A 23185-nucleotide genomic window follows, 5' to 3' on the forward strand; every position below is an offset into this window, starting at 1 on the left:
AATTTCTAAAGAACTATCGTTTGTCAAAGTAGGTTGTGTCGGGGTTATATTGTGGCTAGTAAGTGATTTATTAAAGTGAGAGAACTTCTGTATGCAAGCCATATACCAAACATGTAAAGAACCTACACAATAATATAATTCTTCACAGAATGCTATCCAATTTGTACCAAAAGGAAATCTATAATGTGTTTCTCAGAGTGCAAGTCATTGGGCAAGCGGGATAAAAAATTCAAGACCACCCACCCCAATGTCATTCTTGTAAATTACCCATGGAGTACACATCACTTGATTAATGAAGAAGAGTTTTTGAGTGGGCTTTTTCAAAGGTGTCCCACAATGGAGGCCCAAACAAAATGAAGCCCATGTCTTTTATGGTTACATGTCTAAAGACTATTTGTCTTTCTAAGTGGTTGTTGAAATATAACTTCAAAGGAACAGGTTCTTGATTGAGGTTCATTATTATCTTGGTTGTTGGAACTCTCATACAACAAACTTGGCAACTCATGAAGGAACCACAAGCATGCTCTGTCTTTCTGCACCCTGAATTTTGAACCTTTGTGGGGCAAATTAAGCTCCTTGCTAAAAGCTTGATTTAACTTATTAGAGCCCACCTTAGGTCCATGGCCCAGAAAATCATAGACAAGGCCAAACTCAGTCCATAACAAAACCCATAAATACAAAAGCTAATTTCGGGGCCCATATTTCGCGTTGTTACAAAAAGAGTTTTAACTTTTATGTACCGGTAGTATAAAATTTTTCTACCAGATGATTTAAAAGATAATTACAGGTAACAGGGGCGGTGCCAAGCTAAGGAAAGGAGGTTCAATCTAAGTTGCGCGGACTCTTCACTTTCAATGCCGCACCCATGTCGGATTCTCCAAAAATATACTACTTTTGGAGAATCTGACACGCAGCGGTTGGCATTTTTAAAGAATCCGAGCAACATATGGTTCAACCGAATCCCCTCTCCATTAAAAGATTGAACTGGGGAAAATGCAAACATTTTTCAATGTCTCAGCAAATCCGTGATGTTCATGATTTTTTATTTTTTTTATTTTTTTATATAAATAATGTTACTGAAGTGGCTAAACCTCTGCATACCAGCCGTATACCAAAAAAGTAGAGAACCTACATAATAATATGGTTCTCGACAAACGTCATCCAGTCTTCTGTACCAAAAGGAAATCCACCATGTGTTTCTCAGTGCAAGTCATTGTTAGCTCACTTGAACATCTCAACACTTATTGGGTAGTGATGTGAAACTCCATTTAGCTTCACATTCAGGGAACTGAGGATCAAGAATCCTACAATTCGACCGGTGTGGATATTTTTGTTGAAAAATAAATTACATCATGTCAAGCACATGAATTTACTTGGTTCATGTAGTAGGAAATTAAAACAATGATGCAGGTATTTTTTTATTTCATGAAATCTGGAAAACGAGAAGTTCAGAATAGAACTATGATATGTGTACTAGACTAGGTACATGCAAGAAAAAGTCCTATAAATACCTAGACAATATAATCAGTTTTATGTAAGCCAAATTGGAAGAAGTAAAGACGAATACTTTCTGAATTGCCTTCAAGAGTAAATAATTGATCCGGGGTACTCCTCTTCCCCAGATTTCCAACTTTCCCCCACTGACATATCCTCAATACTTACTGTATAATGTCTAGTTAAAAGCAGTATTCTATGGATTCTCATACCATATAGCTAGCAAATTCAGATTATAAATAAATTTTAGGTCCTTATTAATGTGCTTCTTTAAGGCATTTCCCCCATATATAATCTTTCCTTCCCACCATCTATTTAGCCTCTTCAAGTTCTGCTTGAGGTTGTACTATAGCAAGATCATCATCTATCGAATCGGCTTCCATCTCTGCTGCACAACTAGTTTAAGGTATGTGCTGTTCTGTTAGTGTTCGATTACCATATTGAAGCAGTAACAAGAATAATTTTTAGTAAAACATCCTTCACAATCACTGGAGAAATGGTTCACTAAGAGACCAAGGGCTAAGTCATTCGAATATCGGGGTGGATTCGGAAAACTTGTTACGACTTCTCCTTCCCGCTTCCATTTCCCTATTTCAAGGTCAAAGCTTATCTGTGTAGCATAGCACCGCTATTACTCGCATCAAGCAAAATAAGACAACATACATGAAATGAGTAGGATTTAACTAGTCTGTCGATAGACAGTTGGGAACTTTATTGCTGTAAGTGTTATCATCCATGATTTCCAGCATAATGTCCCTGAAAAGAGAAACCTGATGGATGAGGTGGAAAATATCTAGGATTAGAACCCTTTAATTCATTCATCTTTGCTTCACTGAAAAGCAAAATTTTTTACTTGCATTATCTTGGTCCGTCCTTGTATTGTAAGAACATAACCATCCCGTGTTTAAACCGGACCATTATGCCGGCTGCTTATTATATTTTCTACAAGATCTTCTAATGTAGACTTCCTGAAATGAACTGCTCCCCTTTCTGAAATGTCGAATATGTAGGCAAGTAATATTATAACAAGCTCAAACAGAGCCTCGACAAAGTGCGCGATTACATCAGGATCAGGATATAACACTATCTACCCTAATAAACCACAGCCTCATGGTCTCAGACAAACATATCTAATAACCAATCTATAATACTAGGAAGCAGCAAACAAATACTCAAACGACAAAGACTGAAGTCCTAATATAGAAAATTTAAGGACTAGGAATATAGAAAGGTGCAAGGGTGAAATTGATCGGCTCTGAGCTATGCCTTCTATTCAAATGTGTCATCATCATCATCTGGAAGAGGCTGATTAAGGGCTTGCGCAAGCTCTTGTTCGTGCCTGAATATACAGAGTGAGGTTAAAACTCATACAAACAGAACAAAATCTCAAGCACAAGTACAAAACATAACAACATCTTAAGCAAAAACAAAAAATAATGGAACACCACAAGTAAAAGAGATCTTACAGTTGCTGTGCAGCTAAGTCAATTTGTACTTCTGGGGGAGCAAGTGCAGGTGATTCCACAAAGTGAAGATTAGCATCCCTAAAAGTAGGAGAAGAAATTAGGTTCGATACAGCTTCAATATATATGACTCGAGCAAACATGAAATAGATTTATTTTTAGCATTACCCAGCAAGCTTTCTAGCAAGGTACAGAAAAGGCTTCTCAAAGTTGTAGTTACTCTTCGCTGAGATTTCATAGTATTGCAAATTTTTCTTCCTGTGGAAGGTAACTTGCTTTGCCTTAACCTGCCTGTTCTTGACATCAACTTTGTTTCCACAGAGAACAATGGGAATGTTCTCACAAACCCTGGAAGAAGCAATGGGAAAGTCATTTCAGATTCAATTGCATATCATCAAATTATGAGTATGAGTATAATGCTGGTAGCCTATGAAGAGTTTCTCACCTGCAAAGATCTCTATGCCACGTAGGAACATTCTTGTAGGTCAGACGGGCTGTAACATCAAACATGATAATTGCACATTGCCCATGAATGCTGCACGAGAAACGTAGACAAATATGAGGAGACAAAAATGACAGTCACCAAAAGCTTCAAAGCAAGATAACTAACGGCAAGACAGTCATCCAAGTGTTTGAGTTCAAAAGAGAGAGCACAATTTCTGTCACCTGAGATATAATAACCTAAGATACAAGACCGCATTGTAGAAATACCAATAGTGGCATTTGTTGTAGAACACCAAACGTTAACAACTATTCTTCGCAATCAGAACAAACTAGCATAGTAAATACCAATATCCTTTTATCTGGAACTTTGAACTTTACACATTATTCACTCTTAGGATTTGATAGTAAACGCTTTTAACCAGAGATAACATCCTTCAAGCAGCAGACCCTTGAGGAAAATTAAGGTTTTTAACTGTCTAGAGTCACTTACTAGTAGCCATCCCGAAGACCTCCAAACTTCTCTTGTCCAGCAGTATCCCAGCAATAAAAGCGAAGTTTCCCACAATTTGTGAAGAAGTCTAATGGGTGAACCTCCACACCGATAGTGGCTGTATGAAAACAAAATTTAATAAATAATCCACTCATGAAATACCAACATAATAAGAAACAGAGCAAGTCCATTGCAAAACAGGATAATGACCCAAATTTGTTCTGTCAGTAAACTTACGTTCATATTTTTTCTCGAATTCACCAGTGAGATGCCTTTTGACAAAAGTTGTCTTTCCTGGAGAAAATAATAACAATTACAACAGGAACCATTAGAGTACTCTAACAAGAGGAAGCAAGCCACTAATCTCAATGAAATATTCACTTCAATTAACAAAGATACAATTGGCAACATCACCTAGCAGTTATCGTATAAATTTTCAGTGTAAACTCAGACATGATTACTTAACTTATAGAAATAATTTTCATATTTAAGAAAACCATGTCGAATCAAAATTCCTTATAGCTAACAATGTTTTTCATATGTTTGGAGAAATCAAAACAAAATATATTTGTTTGACATCAAAACATTTTTACCGACATTCTCTTTGAAACAAAAAGATACTAGAAGCAAATCTCAGATAAGCATAGAAACATACCAGTTCCTCCATCACCCACAATTACAAGCTTGAAGCTTGGATAATCTACGGTTTGTTGGTTTGGTAGTGCCTGTAATCCGTCAAAAAAAAAAAAATTACAATCTAACCCTAATCACATATTACCACAAATAAAACTCATCTACATCTTCAAAAACTCATCCCAATCAAAGTTAAAAGCCAACTTCTAAGAAGAATAAAATGGAGCAGTTGGACAAAAAAGGGAGAAAAAAGTTAACGAAGTGTATAAGCACCTCAATCTCTAACTATTTAGGAACACGATTACATGTCACATCTGTATTAAGAACAATTATCATTCCAAAAAAAATAACACCTCAATTTCAACTATATTAAGATCAATTCCGATAGTGATAAATAATTTGCAGCTATACAAATTCTCTTGTATTTAGACTCTTCAATCCAATTAAGGAATACAATTTGTGCAAATTATAGAGAATAAAATAAAGGCTGAAGTGGTTAAAACACCCCTGAACTTGGCACGTTTTTGTACTTTAGTCCCTGAACTATTGACCCTCTTAAAAACATCCCTAATCTTGGCCAACTCAATTTAAATTCACCCCCGTGTTAGGACAACTCAGCAACGTGAATCCACGCGCTGTCCACTTAGCATTTTCTTGTTGTGCCATGTGGCAACATGGGTGAATTTAAATTCAGTTGGCCAAGATTAGGGGTGTTTTTAAGGGGGTCAATACTTCAGGGACTAAAGTACGAAAACGTGCAAAGTTCAGGGGTGTTTTAACCACTTCAGCCTAAAATAGTTCAGGGACTAAAGTACGAAAACATGCAAAGTTCAGGGGTGTTTTAACCACTTCAGCCTAAAATAGTTCAGGGACTAAAGTACGAAAACATGCAAAGTTCAGGGGGTGTTTTAACCACTTCAGCAAACCCTAACTCTAAAAGCATCGTGAAATCCAACTTCTAACAAGAAAATGGAACAACTGGAGCAAAAACAATCAACAAATTGTTCAAAAAAAAAAACACCTCAATCTCATCTATATTAAAATCCATTATCATTCCGATAACGATAAACAATTCGCATCTATACAAATTCTCTCGTATTTAACACTCTTCATTCCAATTAGATAAACAAAATTTGTGCAAATTACAGAAAATAAACTAAAACAAAATCAACAAATCTATAAACACCTCAATCTCATGTACAATTTGCACACAAAAATCAACAAAAAATATGAATATTAAATGCTATACAGTGTATACGAAAACTAAGATTGAAAAAAAAAAATCAACAAATCGTATAAACACCTCAATCATTGATTCTATACAAATTCCAATTAAGATAAACAATTTGTTCAAATCATAGAGACATAACCAAAAAAATCAACAAAATATATAAATATTAAATGAGAAACAGAGTATATGAAATTAATTGAAAAAAACATCAACAAATCGTATAAACACCTTAATTTGTGCAAATTATAGAGAATAAACTAAAAAAAACAACAAAATATACGAATATTAAATGCAATAAATAGTATAACGAAAATAAAATTAACTCACCATAGAAAAAAAAAACGCAGCACAGCTTCAAAGAGAAAAGAGAACTAGGGTTTTTTTATTTTTAGTGAAGAAAAATGAATTGTGAAGTAGGGTTTATATATGTGAGCAATTGGCTTTAACTTGACGCCACTTATTGGGTCTTTTTTTGACTTAATTTTTCCGCTACTAATTAATACTTTTTTATTTTATTTTTGTGTGAAGTATGGAGTATTTTATTTTATTATTATTCTAAAAGATACCAAAATTTTGAATTTTCGAAATTGTAAGTACTTTTCTGTGTCGGAAACTAAATAAAGTAATGTTTTATCTTTTTTTTTTTTTTTTTCTCTCTATTATTTGTCCAACAACTTTTGTAAGTTCTAAGCTAATATTTTGCACTTTGCGTCCACTAGGATTGTAATATTGCGTTTAAGGTCCCTCGTTGTATTTCAAATTACATAAAACCTGAGTAAGAAAGATAATGATAGACTTCTTATAAAATAAAGACTTTAAAATAAATACACCACAGACAACTATATAGAGAGAGACTGATATATTATTTTACTTGGAACTAAGATACAAACGAATCAACCGATATACAAATGAATTGGGCTTTTCGTAACCGACTTCCTATTTATATAAGAAAAGAAGTAGCGAGGCTTTCGACCGTGTTTGAACGGACATCCACAATTATTTATAACACTCTCCTTTAGGGCTCGTTAAAACCTTGTAAAACGGCAAATGAAAAAAAAATCCGCTCGGAGCTACTATCGTCTTCATTAAAAACCTCCGTAAAAACCACGGTGCTCGGAAAAAGAGTACAACGCGTATTTTATCTTCCCCGGTTAAAGCAACACATAATTTCGAATATGAGCCGCCGCAAGGCTTTTCGAGGTTGACAAGTCGTTGTCTCCTAAACGAGCTACTTGCTTTATTCCTTAGATAGAGTTGCATCATCGCCATATATTATGTAAGCTTATCCAGAAACTATCGTTATCTTTTCTATGTATCAATAAAAATAAATACTGAATGGACATCCACAATATGTGGTATTTATAACACTCTATTTATTAGGATAAATCCATTGATGTTCATTAATAGATTTATTTCAATATCTCGTTAAAACCTTACTAAATAAAAACCGAGTGGGAAAAAATCAACGGTGAAGGAAAAAGACATTCTTTAGTTGCCATTAAAAAGGGTCAACCTTACCAGAAAAAGTGATTAAATCACAAATGGGACAAAAGATCCTAGTTAAGGGAAAAAGAAAAGTTTACAACGCGTATTTTACTCCATCCGGTTAAAGCACACACAATATTTCGCCATTGAATATGATGTACTTCGGCTTGTATACTAACTTATCATATCTCGAGGTTGACAAAGCACATTGCCTCTTATTATGATCATTTAAATCATTTGCTCTACGGTTACCGTATTCTAAATGACCATTTGACGATCTACTTGATCATCCCGTACTTTATCTTTATTCCTTAGATTAGAGTCGCATCATCGCCATATAGTATTGTTAAAGGTACGGCCAATGAAAAATAATGTAAAGGCACGCCAAGTACATTCTTGACTTGCTTTATAAACTATCGTTATCTTTCTATGATTTGACTATCAATAAAATAACATGGTATGACAGTAATCCTTCATGGCAATAGATAACGTATCTGGATCGAACTCTTATGTCGATCAGATGAATGCCTTGTATATCCAAAACATTTGACAATATTTATTAGGATAAATACATTTATGTCAGGGCTTTCATTTTCAATATGCAATCGATCTTATTTCAATATCTTTATGTGGGAGAGAGAAACTATATCATGCTCATGATTAAAGCAAGATAAATAAAATGCATCAATTGCACAAATATATGGTACTTCAGGATTAATATAATTTTCTCATTTCAACTTCTTTTAGCAGATAAACTTCTGCTTTTGTAAACTTTTCAACAGCTCCAATAATTTTCATATGAAAGGTTCTAACTATCACAAAGAGACGAGGGTCAACATGATCATCTTTGTTCCCTTCGTCAATGAATATTCGCTAAGGTGATTAAATCACATTCACCTTATCTGATTTAATCCATATAAAGATTATGGGCAAGATCCCTAAGAACTTGTAATATCTGGACTGCATTTTCAAAAAGTTTACACTACCAAGACTTATCATATCACTTAGTAATTATTTCTACGTCAGCATGCTTTAAGAGACGTAGAATTCAGATCCTCACAATCTTATACAATATTGTGCGCCATATCGTATCAAAGATATCGTCGAGGAGATATCATTTTTTATCGGTTCGCAATTCTACATAACTTACTGAGATCTTATCACTTTATTTTTTTCAGGTAAAGTTGGCGAACCTCCCATAGAATGTTATGTCGTAGGCTCTTCAAGAGCACATTGCCTCCTTATTATGATCATTTAAATCATTTGCTCCTCAACCTTTTCAAAGGTCACTGTATTCGGAACCGATTTGTCTACCATGTTTTCATGCATGCTGTAGACTTTTCCTTTAGGGACATTTAATAGGAGCATTTGCAGCAAAAATATGGGATTAATTTTGGGTCAATGAATGCTTCCGGCATTTGACTTGAATTATCTTTTGAATGAGGATCATACTGATGATAATTCACAATATATATCTTAATTGCTTATATCTCTCCCCTTTATGTTAGAAAAACTAACACATATCCCCATTTTCTTTGGGAAATCCATCTGTGTGCATCTTGGTATATCCATTAATCATATACCGCACATCAAAAGCTAAATGTTTAGTTCCTGGCTCTGAACTAATTATAAGGGGAGAATTTATCATAATTTATTGGTCTGAAGCATACAAGCGTCGTTGTATACAACACATAAAGCTTTGTTCTCATAAGCAATGATTTAGCTATATATCAGACGCATTCAACGCCAAACCAGCTTGGATATAAACCAATATTATCAAGATGAACTGTCTTGATTACATATTCTGAAAATTGTGCTTCCAACTCAATTATTTGAGCAACCAACTTCGTAGATGTCAAACTACAGGTTGACAATAAACTCACATGTGACCGTCTCATAGATGCATCTATTTAAGACATCACATCGCAGGTGAAGGGGCCAATATTCACTTTTTATATTTTTCAGAATTTAGGGGATTCAGTCACAATATTAGCTGGTGTAATCAAGTTATCATGAGAACAAGCAATACAAAAGAAGTCTTGAAGAATTTTCTAGTTCTTTAATATATTCGGAATACTCAATTAGCACATCAGATTTGAATCAGGACGACCAACATGGTCTGGTCAACTGATAAAATTATCTGTACCCCTAAACTTCAAGTTTACCATGACGAGTGCTTTTTATTTTAATAAACGTCTGGTTTGCTATTGCATGAGATTGTATATCAATAAACTTCTAGTTTATCGTGGTATGTGATCTCATCATACTCGGGTAACATTTCACATGTGTATTTCTTACACGTAGTAACTTGAAGATATTTAATATTCCGATCATTTATAGTCTCAATATGATAACTATTTTTATTGTTAGTAAACTTCAGGTCTACTACAGTTTGTTTTCCGAACGTAACAATTACGAGCTCGGATAAATGGTGCTATCACATATAACCTCTTCGAGAGACTTCAATTTATCTACCATAATCAGATATTATTTGAACATTGCTGGTGTCGTGATACTCGTAGATAAACAATTAGCTCTTTTGGTGCCCTTGTTTATTAGTTTGTACTACCAAATATTTTTTAGATACTTCTGGTATCATGAAAGAAAATTTAGTTAGACACTACTGGTGTCATGAAAGAAAACAGTAATCAAATGGAAATTTAAAGACAATATTCAACTATAAATTTTGAAAATAAACGTTAAACTATAACTTCATCCATCAAGGAGATTAGCCATTGACATTTGAATATTTTGTATCAAAACGGCAATCACATGGTAATCACATCCTTCAGGAAGAGATACATTAATGTTTATTTCCTTCAAGGAAATCAATAACAACCAATCATAATGTGTTAATGCGGTTATAGGTGAAAGCATTCTACTCTGCCTCCTTTTGCCTTAGAATGATATTTCAATATGTTTCGACATACGATAGGTACGTGTTGCAATGTCTTAATTTCATACCACAAAAAAAAAAAAAAAAATGTACATTCCTTGTATTTTATCTCTCCAGGGGATAGGTTGTGGTATTTTTTCACTCACTTCGGGGAAAGAACCTGATTATTAAATGTGCTTGAAATACGACGTTCATCAATAGCTCGTTATTTTGCTCAAACACAAGAAGACATTGCTTCAGAATATTTTATTAATTCTTTCTGCTGCAGGAGTAAAGTTTTAGAGTTTTACTACTTCTGGAGTAAACATTAAAGTTTTACCACTTCAGGAGTAAAGTTTAAAGGTTTACTACTTCGGGAGTAAATTTTAAGGTCTTACTACTTTAGGAGTAAATTTCAAAGTTCTACTACTTCGGGAGTAGAGTTTCATATTTGTACTACGGAAGTAAAATTCAGAATATTCACTACTCCGGGAGTAGAATACAAAGTTCTACTACTTCGGGAGTAGGGTCTTGAGTTTTGCTATTTCGGGAGCAAATTTCTGAGTTTACTACTTCGAGAGTAAAACGTAGAATATTCAGAATATTTCTTCTTAATTTTTCTATCTCTTCTGGAGATGAGTCGTGATATTTTCACAACCAAATACACGTCCGTATTCATTAGCTTTACTACATACCGTCACATTTACTTCAGGGAATGGATCCGTATTTGCAACATTTATAAAAAATTCTCATTCTTCAAGAATGGAACATAATCATCTGAACATGCCTTAAGCATATTAAACCGTGATAGGTTAGAACTTCTTTCAAAATATTGCTACTTCAAGAGCAAATCGAGGCATACAGATAATATAGAGAATATTTTTCTCTAACATACCTTTGAAGAGTATATCAGGCTTCAAAGCAATTACTGCTTTAGGAGCTATGAAGCACTGTGAGATATCCAATTTATAAAATTATTAAAGAATAAATTTAACATATTGATAGACAATAACCAAAATCACATCAACCATATTCTGATGCCTCATCACATATTGCTCTTCGGGAGCAATTAATGTTTTTTCCGCAGCCTCATCATGTATTACTCTTCGGGAATAATTAATGCTTTTTCCGCAGCTTTGTATTGTAAAAAATAAGTGCTCAAGGCACTCTCTGTAGCTTTGTAAAGAAAATAGTGCTCAAGACACAACTTACCATAACTCCTCTGAAATAATATGTCAATAGAATATAAGTAATAGCAAATCCCACTGATAGATTGGAGCTTTCTAATAGAAAAGTGTTTCTTCAACTTGTTCTTGAATCTTGGTTCTTCCACAAATTCTTTCTATCACCGGAAAAAGAATACAACAAAAGGGAACTTCATTAATCTCCAGTAAAACATTTCAACGAGTGACTATCAAATTCCCAAAGATGGAAGTGATTAAACACAATGAAAAATTATTGTAAAATACTTATCTTGCACTCATGTAAATTCAAAAATTGCGATTGAATGAAAAATCAAACTCAAAATGGCAGAGTCTCGTGCTGATAACGTCTTATAAAATAAAGACCATAAAGTAAATACACCAGAGAAGTATATAGAGAGAGACTGAAATAATATTCAACTTTGAACTGATATACAAATGAATTGAATTGACTTCCTATTTATAGAGGAAAAGAAGCAGCTGTGAGGCTTTTCAGAAGCTGCTGGCAAGCTGTCTGCTTGAGCTACTCGCAAGCTATCTGCTTAAGCTGCTTGAACTACTTGCAAGCTGCCTGCTTGATTGAAAGCCTAAGAAAGTTGCTGCAAGGCTTTTCAGGAAGCTGCTGGCAAGCTATCTGCTTGAGCTACTTGTAAGCTGCCTGCTTAGTTGTAAGCTTATCCAGATGATAACGTGTATTTGAATGGACATCCACAATACGGGGTATTTACAACAAGACTGATTAATTTGCAAGTATGTGAGTAATTATTTTCATATAGGAGACCAACAAAGGAGGTGGTGCGGTATATGCGGCTACTCCTCCCTAAATCATGGGTCTCAGGTTCGAGACCTAGGTATGGAAAAATCATTGGTAGGGAGCGCTTTCCACCGAATGAGGCCCTATTCGAAGTGAATACGGATATAGTCGGGCTCTAATGCGGGTATCAGACACTGGGTGGGAAACAACAAAAAGAAAAAATCGTATAGGAGGAGTGGCTACCGAGATATGTAAATGTTTGGATTTTTGTGATTATCTTTTTAAAAGGGTGCTGAGTAGCATAAATTTATTACCAAGAATCCTATTTTTTTCGGAACGACTTGAAGGTGTAGGCATCATTAGGGGAGATGAAGCATTAAATTGGGGTTTATTGGAACCAATGTTGTAAGCTTCCGAAATAGAATGGAATTTTCGTAAAGTTGATCATTATGAGTCTTACGATGAATATAATTGTCAAGTTGGTTTTACTTACTAAACTAATTGAATGATGACCTAAAATTTTAATTAGATAATTAGTAAATTATAAGAAAAACTCCATATATAGTAATATAATATCCAGATTAACTTAACCTTGAAATGAAAGTACCAAAATTTCACAAAAATTATATAAAGCACGTGTTGTAATCGTCATGATATTCACGTTAAGTTACAAAATTGCAATTGAAATTTTTAAACACTTTACTGTTATTTTTAGGGAGAAAAACATATATATACATAGATAGAGGGTGTATTTACAAAACATAACGATACTTTTAAGTTTGCAAAACCTAACATTAGAAAACTTACAAAACCTATACAAAATATCAAATACAGAAAGAAAAAAAAAAAGTTACTATTCAGTAAAGCAAAAGCCATAAATCACGTAACCGTTCAGTATTCCCTCTCCCCATAATATCTCCTTGCAATTTTCTCTCCCTATTTTCATCCACGATTCATGGAAGTTTGAGATTGAATCCATTAAGCGGCAGATTCTCCACATCACGATTGGAACATGATTTCAGTTTCCTTCTTCATCAAAATCTTTTTAATTTCAAAAGCTCCTCTCTCTACACCACTGTTTGAAGATGCAATTTTCATTCAAATTTTTATCCTTCACTCAACTTCAATCATATATTCATCTTCATCAACGCACGAATTACCCATTGCTAAGGGTATCTCCCCTTTTCAGTTTTGTAAGAGTCAACTTTCCACAGTAGTCTAGTTTATTTGTGTTTTGGATTCCATTTATTATGCAAAAAAAAAAAAAAGACTAAAAAGGCTCTCTCTTAACTTCACCCATGATTTCGTTCAGTTCTTATTTTAAGCTTTTTTCAAGAAGTTAAAAATAGAAGAACCAAATTCGAAAAAAACTTCATTGTCAGCCATTAAAAGAGATCGAAGCTCAAGTTTGAAAAATTGATTTTCCACAAATGAATTCAATTTTGAGTGGGTGATATGTCAAAAGAACTGAAGGTCGAAGGAGTCCTGGATCTAAATTTTGAGGCTATTTGGGTAAAATTTGAGCTAGTTTTGACTGATTTTCAGTCCTAGTTCTTGTGTATTAAATTGTGTTAATTGTCTAGTTAATTTATGTGTATGAAATATGTATGGATATTGTATATATCCTTATAAAGGTCACCTGAAATCTTTATCGAGAAATTGTGTCTTATTTTTAAAGTTTAACCTGAATGTATAGTATTTGTATAACATGTGTATGTAAACATGTAGTAGACTTCTTCCGCCTTTTCTGTCAAATATTTATAGATTGTATGTATTGTGTATGGGTGTAAGATTGTTTGTCTATACACTTCTTCTCTCTTTCTTTCAAATGTATGTAAACTATATGTTATATGTATATATATTGCATGTTTTGTGTTTTATTTATGAATTACTCATCCATATATATTGTTCTGTGTATAATATTGTTGATTACAGGTATTTAAGAGAGATAACAATACCAATAGACCAAAATCTGATATTCGATTGTTGGTTATACGATACTATAATTAGGGCATGGAGATTTACTAGTGAGAAATCGTGAAGATTTGGATTGTATAATCAAGAACATAAGGGAGAAGAAGAGATTGCCAAGATCAGTCGAAAAGTTGTTGAAGAAGACATGGATATTCAAGATCACATGTTCACGCCATAGCAATATACTACTTTCATTTAGATTCCATACAACTGTATCATAAGTGTATTACTTATGTGTTCAAATCAAATGTTTACTGGCGTAACAATAGTGGTAAAAAATCTCACATGTATTAGTTGTATGTAATATGTATATAATGTGTATAATATAAAGGTGATCGAGGTAAATATTCTATCAAAGTTGTATTATAATTGTATGTTGAGTTGTATGAAATTTGTATTTTAAGATGTATGTGTTTGTGGTTCTATTAAATTTGTGTGGATATTGTATGAAAGTTGTAAACAATGTTGTTGTAATTGTATGTAATCTCCAGAAACCAACATGACCATTATGCAAAATTTATATAGTTATATACATATTTCATACAGAACTTAGCCTAGCAAATTGTCCCTTGCTTTGCAACATTTGTAGCATAATCTTCTTGACCTCAAAGTTTGCTGCTCCCACTGGTGGAACATGCACTAACATTATTCGACACGTTCATCTTAGGTTGCTCCCACTCTTGCAAAGTCCGTGCATTTACTTGTGCCATTGGATTCTTAATTTTTTCATGTCAACCTTTGAGCAACACTCATAGAACCATACTTGCAAAGCAAGTGAAAAGCCCCCAACCATATAATATGATGGATCACCACTCAACTTGTGACTAACGTAACCAAGTGTTTCTTTAAAACAATCGTTTCCCCAAGAATAAGGCCTGTATTCACCACTCTCAACTAAGTCAAAGTGCATCTTAAATACATAAGCTGTAGAAGTCTCAGTTGAGAATAGAAATGTGCTAATAAAATACAGAATGGCAATTTTCACAAGATTGTCATCCCCCACACTAGTTTTTCCTTCAAAAATCCTCATCAACTCACTCTTTGCTACTCTTTTTTGATCGGGAAAGTAACTATTCATTAATCGGTTTGGTGAATTAGGGTCCGAAATGAAATCACTCGGCATGCCGCATTTCAAACCACTGATAATGAAAAACTCTCTTATGCCAAAATAGAGCTCCTTCCCATTCAACATGACGATAAACATATTGTCCCTATCGTTTTTGGTCTCCACATACATCAAGCTGCGAATGAGCTGTGGGTGAACCTTGATATTCGGTAAATCAAGAAAATATCCAAATGGAGAATCCCTAAACATCTGCAAGTGCTTTCCCTTAAGTCGACCCTTTATATTATCAATAGCTTTGATGTTGGTGTAACAACAAAAACGAATTGGCTTCTTCTTCACCTGAATATGTAATAAATAACAATTTTTTTATTATTACTATACAAATTCAAGAGCAAGATTCATACACAAATAATAAGAACCTACTTGTAAATAGAAAACTACCATTTTCTATAAAAATTCATACAAAATAATTTGACAATATTTAGAGGAACCCTTAAGGTTGAAAGGCTTGTTTACCATGTTCAGTTGATGGAATCCAACAACTTTATGGGATACATAACAGTGGTTAAACTAAGACTAAAAGAAGCAATTACAATTAATCAAAGATATACATTTCATACATTAAGTATTCAAGGACATCACATTGTTGAAATAACCCTATTCTCATAAAGTAAATAAAGAGGATATGTATTAACCACATATGAACAAATAATAAAAATATACATGAAATATGCCTTGCAAATATGGCTTAGGTGTATGTATTAAAATATACCAAAATTACAAAATTCATACCCAAAATATTAACAAAACTTCTTGTTCCATTAGGCAACCTAAGTAAAAAACTCAAAAATGAATATCCTAATTATGGATGTCTTGGTAACACATTCACACCCCTAACAACTTTGACTATTTAGTTAGCAATTTGAGTTTTTTCAAAGAGGGCTATTTCTCAAAATTACATCTTATATGACAAACGTATCAAAATTTGGAAGTCAAAATCCACAAAAAATCATGTCTTTTCTCAACATTAAGCACAATGTTCTGTTTTTTCTCAACATTAAGCACAAAATAATAAACCCAAGAATAAAATGAAACATACCATTTTCTAAACAAAATTCATACCCAAATTATACAATATTCACACCCAAATAATAAAACCAACAATAAAAATATACAAAATTCATACCCAAAAGTAAAAATGAAAATACTAAAAAATACCGAAATTATACAATATTCATCCCCAAAATAAGAAACCCAAAAATAAAAATGAAACATACCATTTTCATACACTTTTTATTCATACTCAAAGTAATATTCATTCCCAAAATAATAAACCCAAAAATAAAAATGAAAGATACCATTTTCTATACAAAATTCATACCAATCATTTTGACCATAAAACAACAATTGAAAAATAAATACTTGTTTTATACCTTCAATTTTGATTGGTCACGCGTCCCCTTTGATGTTTCACCTTTGTTAACCTTTTTTTAACAACAATAGGAGCCTCAATTTTGTCAAAACCTTTTGCTATTTCCACACCGTCAACCCTGTTTTTCTTAACAGTAGGACAACCAAATTCGCCTTCAAAACCAGAATCGTAGACTATTTCTTTGGAATTTGCAGGCAAAATTTCTTTCCCCTTACTTTTAGCATGATTTCGGGAAGGCATTTTTTGATGAACTACTGTAACAATAGGTGATTTTCCACCTTCCTTAACAGGACTTTGAGTGTATGCATGCAAATTAAAGTCGGGGATCGGCCCTATTTTTGGGCTGGATGAGGCAAATAGCCTGTTGCTTTTACGAGTAGGAGACTCCATTGAAGTTTTTTTACTCATTGCTTCAACAGTAAAGATGAATAAGAAAAAAAATAGAGATTGGGGAGGATTTTCTAGTAGCCAAGAAACATAAAAAAATAATTGTTTGTCATGAATATGAAAATGCTTGTTATTAGGAAAAAAATATAAAGTTTGGATTTGAGTACGATTCTCGCTACGAGAGAAGTTAGAGAGATTAAGAAGAAGAGGGAATCAGAGAGAGAAAAAATCTTTTTGATGCGATGAGAAGAGAGAGAAAGAGTACATGAGAGAGAAAAATCTTCTTTGAAAAAGACTTTAAAAATGAAACTGAATCGTACTGTACTAATCTAAAAAAAAAAACCGTGCTATGCTAAGCCAAAAATTCAAATCCAGATTATGTTCCTAAAAAAGGACCCAAAATCATGGAAAAACACATTAATCCCAAATCTGGTATGTTTAGTAATTAAATTGTTATATTTTGTAAATAAGGAAAAGTATCCTTATGTTTTATAATTTATAGTCTTAAGTAGTATTATTAGGTCATTTTATGCTTGACATATTGATAAACTATAGAAAACCCCCGTATATTGTAATCTAATATGCAGATTAACTTAATCCTGAAGTGAAGTGTCCATGATTAGTATGTTTTATAATCGTCATGATATTCACGTTAAGTTACAAAATTGCAATTGAAAGTCACATATACGCTTGAGTGTTATTTCTATATGTTTCTCATATCTTTTATCACACAAAATAGTTAAAATTGATTAATTCCTTAATTGCTCCTGTAGTCTCAAGTTAGTGAGATGTTCACAATCATCAAGTGTTTATTCTTGAAAAAAAAAAAAAAAAAAGGTATAGCTAATTATCAAACAATAACATTAAGGGTGTGTTTGGAAACCACCGTGTAACTACTTACATGTGCATTCACTACTCTAGTAATTACAGAATTTAGAAATTACACAACTTAAAGACCTCTGCTGTTTGTCATAACGTAATTACAACGAAACCTTCAATTCTTATTTGATTGTACTACAGTATGCATATAATTATTATCAATTCTCACCTCCCCTTGAGAATTAGATCGCGTAATTGCACTTTAACCAAACTCTTTGATAATTGCTTCACTGCACCATTTAGTGATCTAAGTCACCGAAGTGACCAAACTCTTTGATAATTAAAACGAGTGAAGTGTCACGAAATTCTTCACAATTGCTATTGAAATGCCATTCATGTGGAAGCTGGAAAAACATTAGTGTCCAACTTCTTAATTCGTTATATTAATCTTTCATTAATAGATAAAAAGACTAAGCATCAGCATGACCTACAGGTACATGATACAGAGTCAAACCATAAACTGTTTGCTTCAATTGATTTCCTAATTTCTTATTCTTTTCCAACAACAAAAAGCTCACAGAGAAGTAAACACAAAAATAGTAAGGCAACTTAATTTGTTATTGGATTTTCCGGGGCGAACACAGATTTCTTGTTTGTTTGTTTGTTTGTTTGTTATGTTTATGGTGTAATTTTGTGTTTGTCTTCTTGCGATCTCTCGTTTCCTTTCTTTTTCCACACACCTTTTTTCCTTTTTTTTTTTAAGGGGAAATTTCAATAATGTACAATCCAAAGATATAAAATTACATTCACATAGCCATATTTTTAATTTACATTCGCATAATCATTTTTTCACGGTATACAACAATATACAACTTTATACACCTACTGTAGATAATGTATCAACCTAGTATAAAAGTGTATAATAATGTATAAGAGGTGTTTATACATACTTTTACACTAGTATACAATGTTATACAAACTTATACAAGAGGTGTTTATACATAAGAGGGGTTTATATATAATGCGTAAGAGTGTTTATACACACGTTTTCACCGTATAAAAGTGTATAATATTATATTAGAGGTGTTCATACACACTTTCCCCGATTATTTTTGCTAATTACTATTTGTAATCAAAGATTATCTAAACGTGTTCAAATAGCATTTGAATACTTGTTAGGTTTGGTTGAATTGTCCATCTAGCTGGCCAAATATCTTTCTCTAGAAGTTATCCGATTCAACCTAGCTTTGGTTAGACCATTGTCGTAATAAAATATATGCTATTAGTATTTTAACAATTTGCCTTGGGCTTAACAATTTTTTTTTCTTTAGTAAACTTTATAAGATATATATAGATTCTTGTATTTATCAGAGCTAATCACTTATTTGATGACATACTGCCGAGGAGAAAAAAGGAAGAACGAGAGAAAGATCTCAGCGGAGAAGATGCGGCTAAAGCGGGTAAAAGAAATAATATGGGTTAAACCGGGTAATTATTTTAGCCTAATTAACATAGAGTGTAAAAATCCTTTTTTTTTTTTTTTTTTTTGTTTCGAGTTTTGAAGTTGGTCCGATTGGAACTCGATTAATTTGGGATTTGGTGATTATTGAGAGTGAATTTAGAAATTTGAACGCTACTATTGTCGAGATCTTGAAGCTTTGGGTTATTCTAGCCCTAGAAATCTATAGATGGAAAATTGATGAAGAAGACGACCTGGTTCACCATTGATTTCACATATAACATTTGTGGATACATTGTTTATACATAGTTATACGTTGTTTGTACATGATTATATATAATATATACAACATTCATGCACTATATATATAATGTCCACTATAAATACAACGTATAGATAATGTATAATGATGTATGAGGGTGTAATGTATTGTATAATAAAAATATTAAGAGAGTTCAAAGTTTTGGCTCGGGAGAAAAAGGTGAAAAGAAATTATTAAATTGGTGGGCTGACACTCCCCTTAATATGGTGGGTTGTGGCTATTTTTTTTTTTTTTTTTTTGTAAAAATAAAGTGGCTACAGTGGCCATAAACTAATTGGGTGAGCCGTATATATGAGTAACTTCTCCTACTATTAACTAGGAAAAATCACACAAATACAACCTTTTAAAATGGTAATTAAAAAGATTACAACTACATGCAAAAAATTACACAAATACAACTTATTCAAAATTTGAACTTTTTAATTACATAAATACTATTTTTTTTACATTCCAAAAACATCAATAAAGGTATTTTATATTAATGTATTTCATAAAAATTATATTATATTTATGCACTTATATGCTTAATATAACTTAAATTATATAGTATATCAATGCACTTTGCTTAACTTATACTAATATAGTATATCGATGCACATATATGCATCTATATAGTATATAGTAGTATATTATTTTTAATATATGTTATATTAACACTATCTATGTTTGAAGGCTAAATTCAAAGGGAAAGTGAAAAAACCTTCAAAAGACGACTTAAAGGTACATGTTTAGTATATATGGTATATGTATATTGTTTATGTCAAGTATACTTAATATTATTGCCTTCATCATATTATTAATTCTATTATTAATGATAGGTAAGAATGGAGAATTTGTAGGGATAAATTAAGTAAATTATTAATTCTATTATAATGATAGGTAGGAAAGGAGAATTTGTAGGGACAAATTAAAGAAAAAATATAACCTGTATAAATTTGTTACCATATTTATACTAAATTGACCATATCTAAAGATTTTTTCCTTTTATCATTTATAGGGTATATTTTATAGATTCTGTAAACTAAAAAATAATTGTAAGTCCCGTAAATAGTTGTATATTTAGTAGTATTTGTGTAAGTTCCCCTATTAACTATACCTTAGGTTATGTCCAAATTTCACTAGGAGCTTTTTCTTTGTCAATGAAACTTAGTTGGGTGAATAGAGTGTAACAATAGCCCATTAAGCACACTGTTTTATATGAGCAATTGGGCTGAACTCTATCTTAGATCCATCCATTTGCTGTTGAATAAATTTCACCTCACCAAACTTGAAAAGTTTGCACAAGGAACCATGACTGTGTTAGTGTTCTCAATTCTCATGTAGACTGGTACTAATTCTTTGTCAGAAATAGTGACTTAATGGCCCAGCCCAATTGAACCTAATTTGACGCTTGCCAATATTGTTCGTCATAGGGATTACAATGAAGAGATGCGGTGGGATGAATGAGGTCTTCCATGAGATGGATGTACTTGTAATTTTATGGGAAATGCTTTTGCCTAGCTCTATGTATGTATTAAGAAATCTACTAAATGTTTTTAAATATTTGACTGTAAATCCAGTTGTTATCGTATATTAACTTGAGGTGGTTGTTGAAACTCATAAGTTCCAAATTTTGGATCTGTGTGTGAATCTCACTACTCTTAACTGTGCGTCTCGGATTCAAATCCTGGAATGAAGAACTTCACGATAGGGGCCACTTCCCCCTTAAAGAGAACCTACACGACAAGAATCTGGATTAATTAGTGGATCCCGAATACGAATGGTTAAACAAAAAATGGCTATCACACAGTGCAGTTCATGCGAAGAAGGTCCCAATATTGTGTCCTTTTGTTATGTTTGAGCTTCTAGTTCTCGTTCTAGAAAGTCCGAAATAGATGCATAGTATTAGTAACGAGCCTTAAGTTCCTATAAGACTCAATATACGACATATCCTCTTCTCTTTCTCAATTATTCCTATATCCATTTTTTTTATTATACCCAATATCGTGCTGGTGTAAAGCCTTCGAAAATTAAGAAAAATTGAATAAGATGTCAAGGCAGTTCTGGCCCCTACACCAGAATTATAGATAAGAACAATATAGAGAAGGAACTATTCCACTTGAAATTAGAGAATCAATAGTTGGAAGTGCATAATTGAACAACTATTTACGAAAAGTAAAAGTCAAGAAAATTGGCCAAAAGTTATTCAAACCGATGAATAATGAGAGTCTAAAATTTGACTGGACCCGTGAACTAGGCCCAGTAAATGAATTACAAATATGTCAACAATCATGTGGTCCAAGTATTCAAGATGGTCCAGGATATAGGAGTACGTGTTCAATTAGATTTCTCCATCAACGTTCTACTTGTGTTAAATTCGGGTTTATCTCTCGAGTTTAAGTTATATACTATAAAAAAAATTCTATTATATTAGGTCACGTTTTATCTGTTGTGTTAGTGAATTATCTTACTTTCAAGATTATATATCTCATCTTTAACTATAGATATCTTTTGGATGACTTAATAGTAAAAAATATTAATAGTGATAATATATGTGACTTAAACTCTTATGTGATTATCCTAACTAGGCAAGTTTTGCACTAAAAACAACAAGCTCAACAATTAGATGTCCCATTATAATGGGCCATAATCTAGTTTGTCACTGACTTTTTGCAAATTGGGTGAGCCTAGGCCAAATATCCCTAGAGTGCCAGATGTAGTTACGTAGCACGCGGAATTGTGAACCGGAATCCACATGTACGACGTAAAATATTTTGTGCTGTTATTGTAGACTTGTAGTTTAACATGTTATAAAAATTACTCTTTTCGTTTCAATTAACGTGACAGAGTTTTGACTTCCGCGTGAAGTTTAACAACAAAAAAAAAAAGATTTTTAAAATTTATGTTCTTAAATATATCAGGACATTTGTGTAGCTCTAAAAACATGTCATTAAGGGCACGGGAAAATTTAATGTTAACATGCAACTTGCAATCAGTATAGACATTTGTTATTAACATACAACTTGTAACAAATTTCGTTTCTCTAGTTGAGATATGGACCATAATCTAGTTGGTCACTGACTTTTCCTAATTGGGTGGTCCTGGGCCGAAATATCCATAGACTATATGGTTACCTATCAATCAGGAAATATAGAGAATGAATGGACAAGTATGAATGAGATTAATTTTTGCTATCGGTATATTTCAACCTGTTATAACAAGTTACTAGTTCGTATTTCAAATTGTGGATTCATACTTATTATAGCTAGTTACCTGTAAGTGGTTTTCTCATAATCTGATATTATAAAAATTCTTAATGCTATTAGTATATAAACTCTTAATTTGAACATGTTCACATGCTATTTCACTACGTAGCAGTGTGTGTTTGGTTAATCAAATTGAAAATCACTTTTGTCAATATTATTACAGCAATTTGTGCTTGACCAAGGTTTTAAAAATACTTATGCAGAAAATCTAGCTTTGTTCAGCTTATGAAACACTTCTTCTACTACTACTCAAAAAATACTTTTTTCTTCTAAAAGCTTTGGTCAAACACCTCAACTTCTAAATAAGCACTTATTAAGAAGATAAATACTTTTAACTTTCTAAAAGCTTGGCCAAACAAATTATAAGAATTGAAATATGATTATGAAAGAACAATCATACAGCACAGAGA

The 23185-nt window shown here is 32.7% G+C and overlaps 1 protein-coding gene and 1 long non-coding RNA gene across 2 annotated transcripts; one reads left to right on the forward strand and one right to left on the reverse strand.

The window, feature by feature from the left end:
- Window positions 1–2481: 2481 nt before the first annotated feature.
- Window positions 2482–4658, reverse strand: LOC132031037 (GTP-binding nuclear protein Ran-3-like; the record flags this gene model as incomplete). The annotated part of the gene is made up of 7 exons (XM_059420879.1): window positions 2482–2833; window positions 2961–3038; window positions 3126–3305; window positions 3403–3492; window positions 3892–4009; window positions 4129–4185; window positions 4547–4658. Coding segments are annotated over 7 exons (705 nt in total), but the record flags the coding sequence as incomplete, so codon positions are not given.
- A 14321-nt stretch (window positions 4659–18979) lies between these two features.
- LOC132029266 (uncharacterized) lies at window positions 18980–21159 on the forward strand. Its single transcript, XR_009407758.1, has 3 exons — window positions 18980–19209; window positions 20203–20250; window positions 20876–21159. It is a non-coding gene; the product is annotated as an uncharacterized LOC132029266 (long non-coding RNA).
- The last annotated feature ends 2026 nt before the right edge of the window (window positions 21160–23185 follow it).

The sequence above is a fragment of the Lycium ferocissimum genome, chromosome 9 (genome assembly GCF_029784015.1).
Source record: "Lycium ferocissimum isolate CSIRO_LF1 chromosome 9, AGI_CSIRO_Lferr_CH_V1, whole genome shotgun sequence".
NCBI classification, from domain to species: domain Eukaryota; kingdom Viridiplantae; phylum Streptophyta; class Magnoliopsida; order Solanales; family Solanaceae; genus Lycium; species Lycium ferocissimum.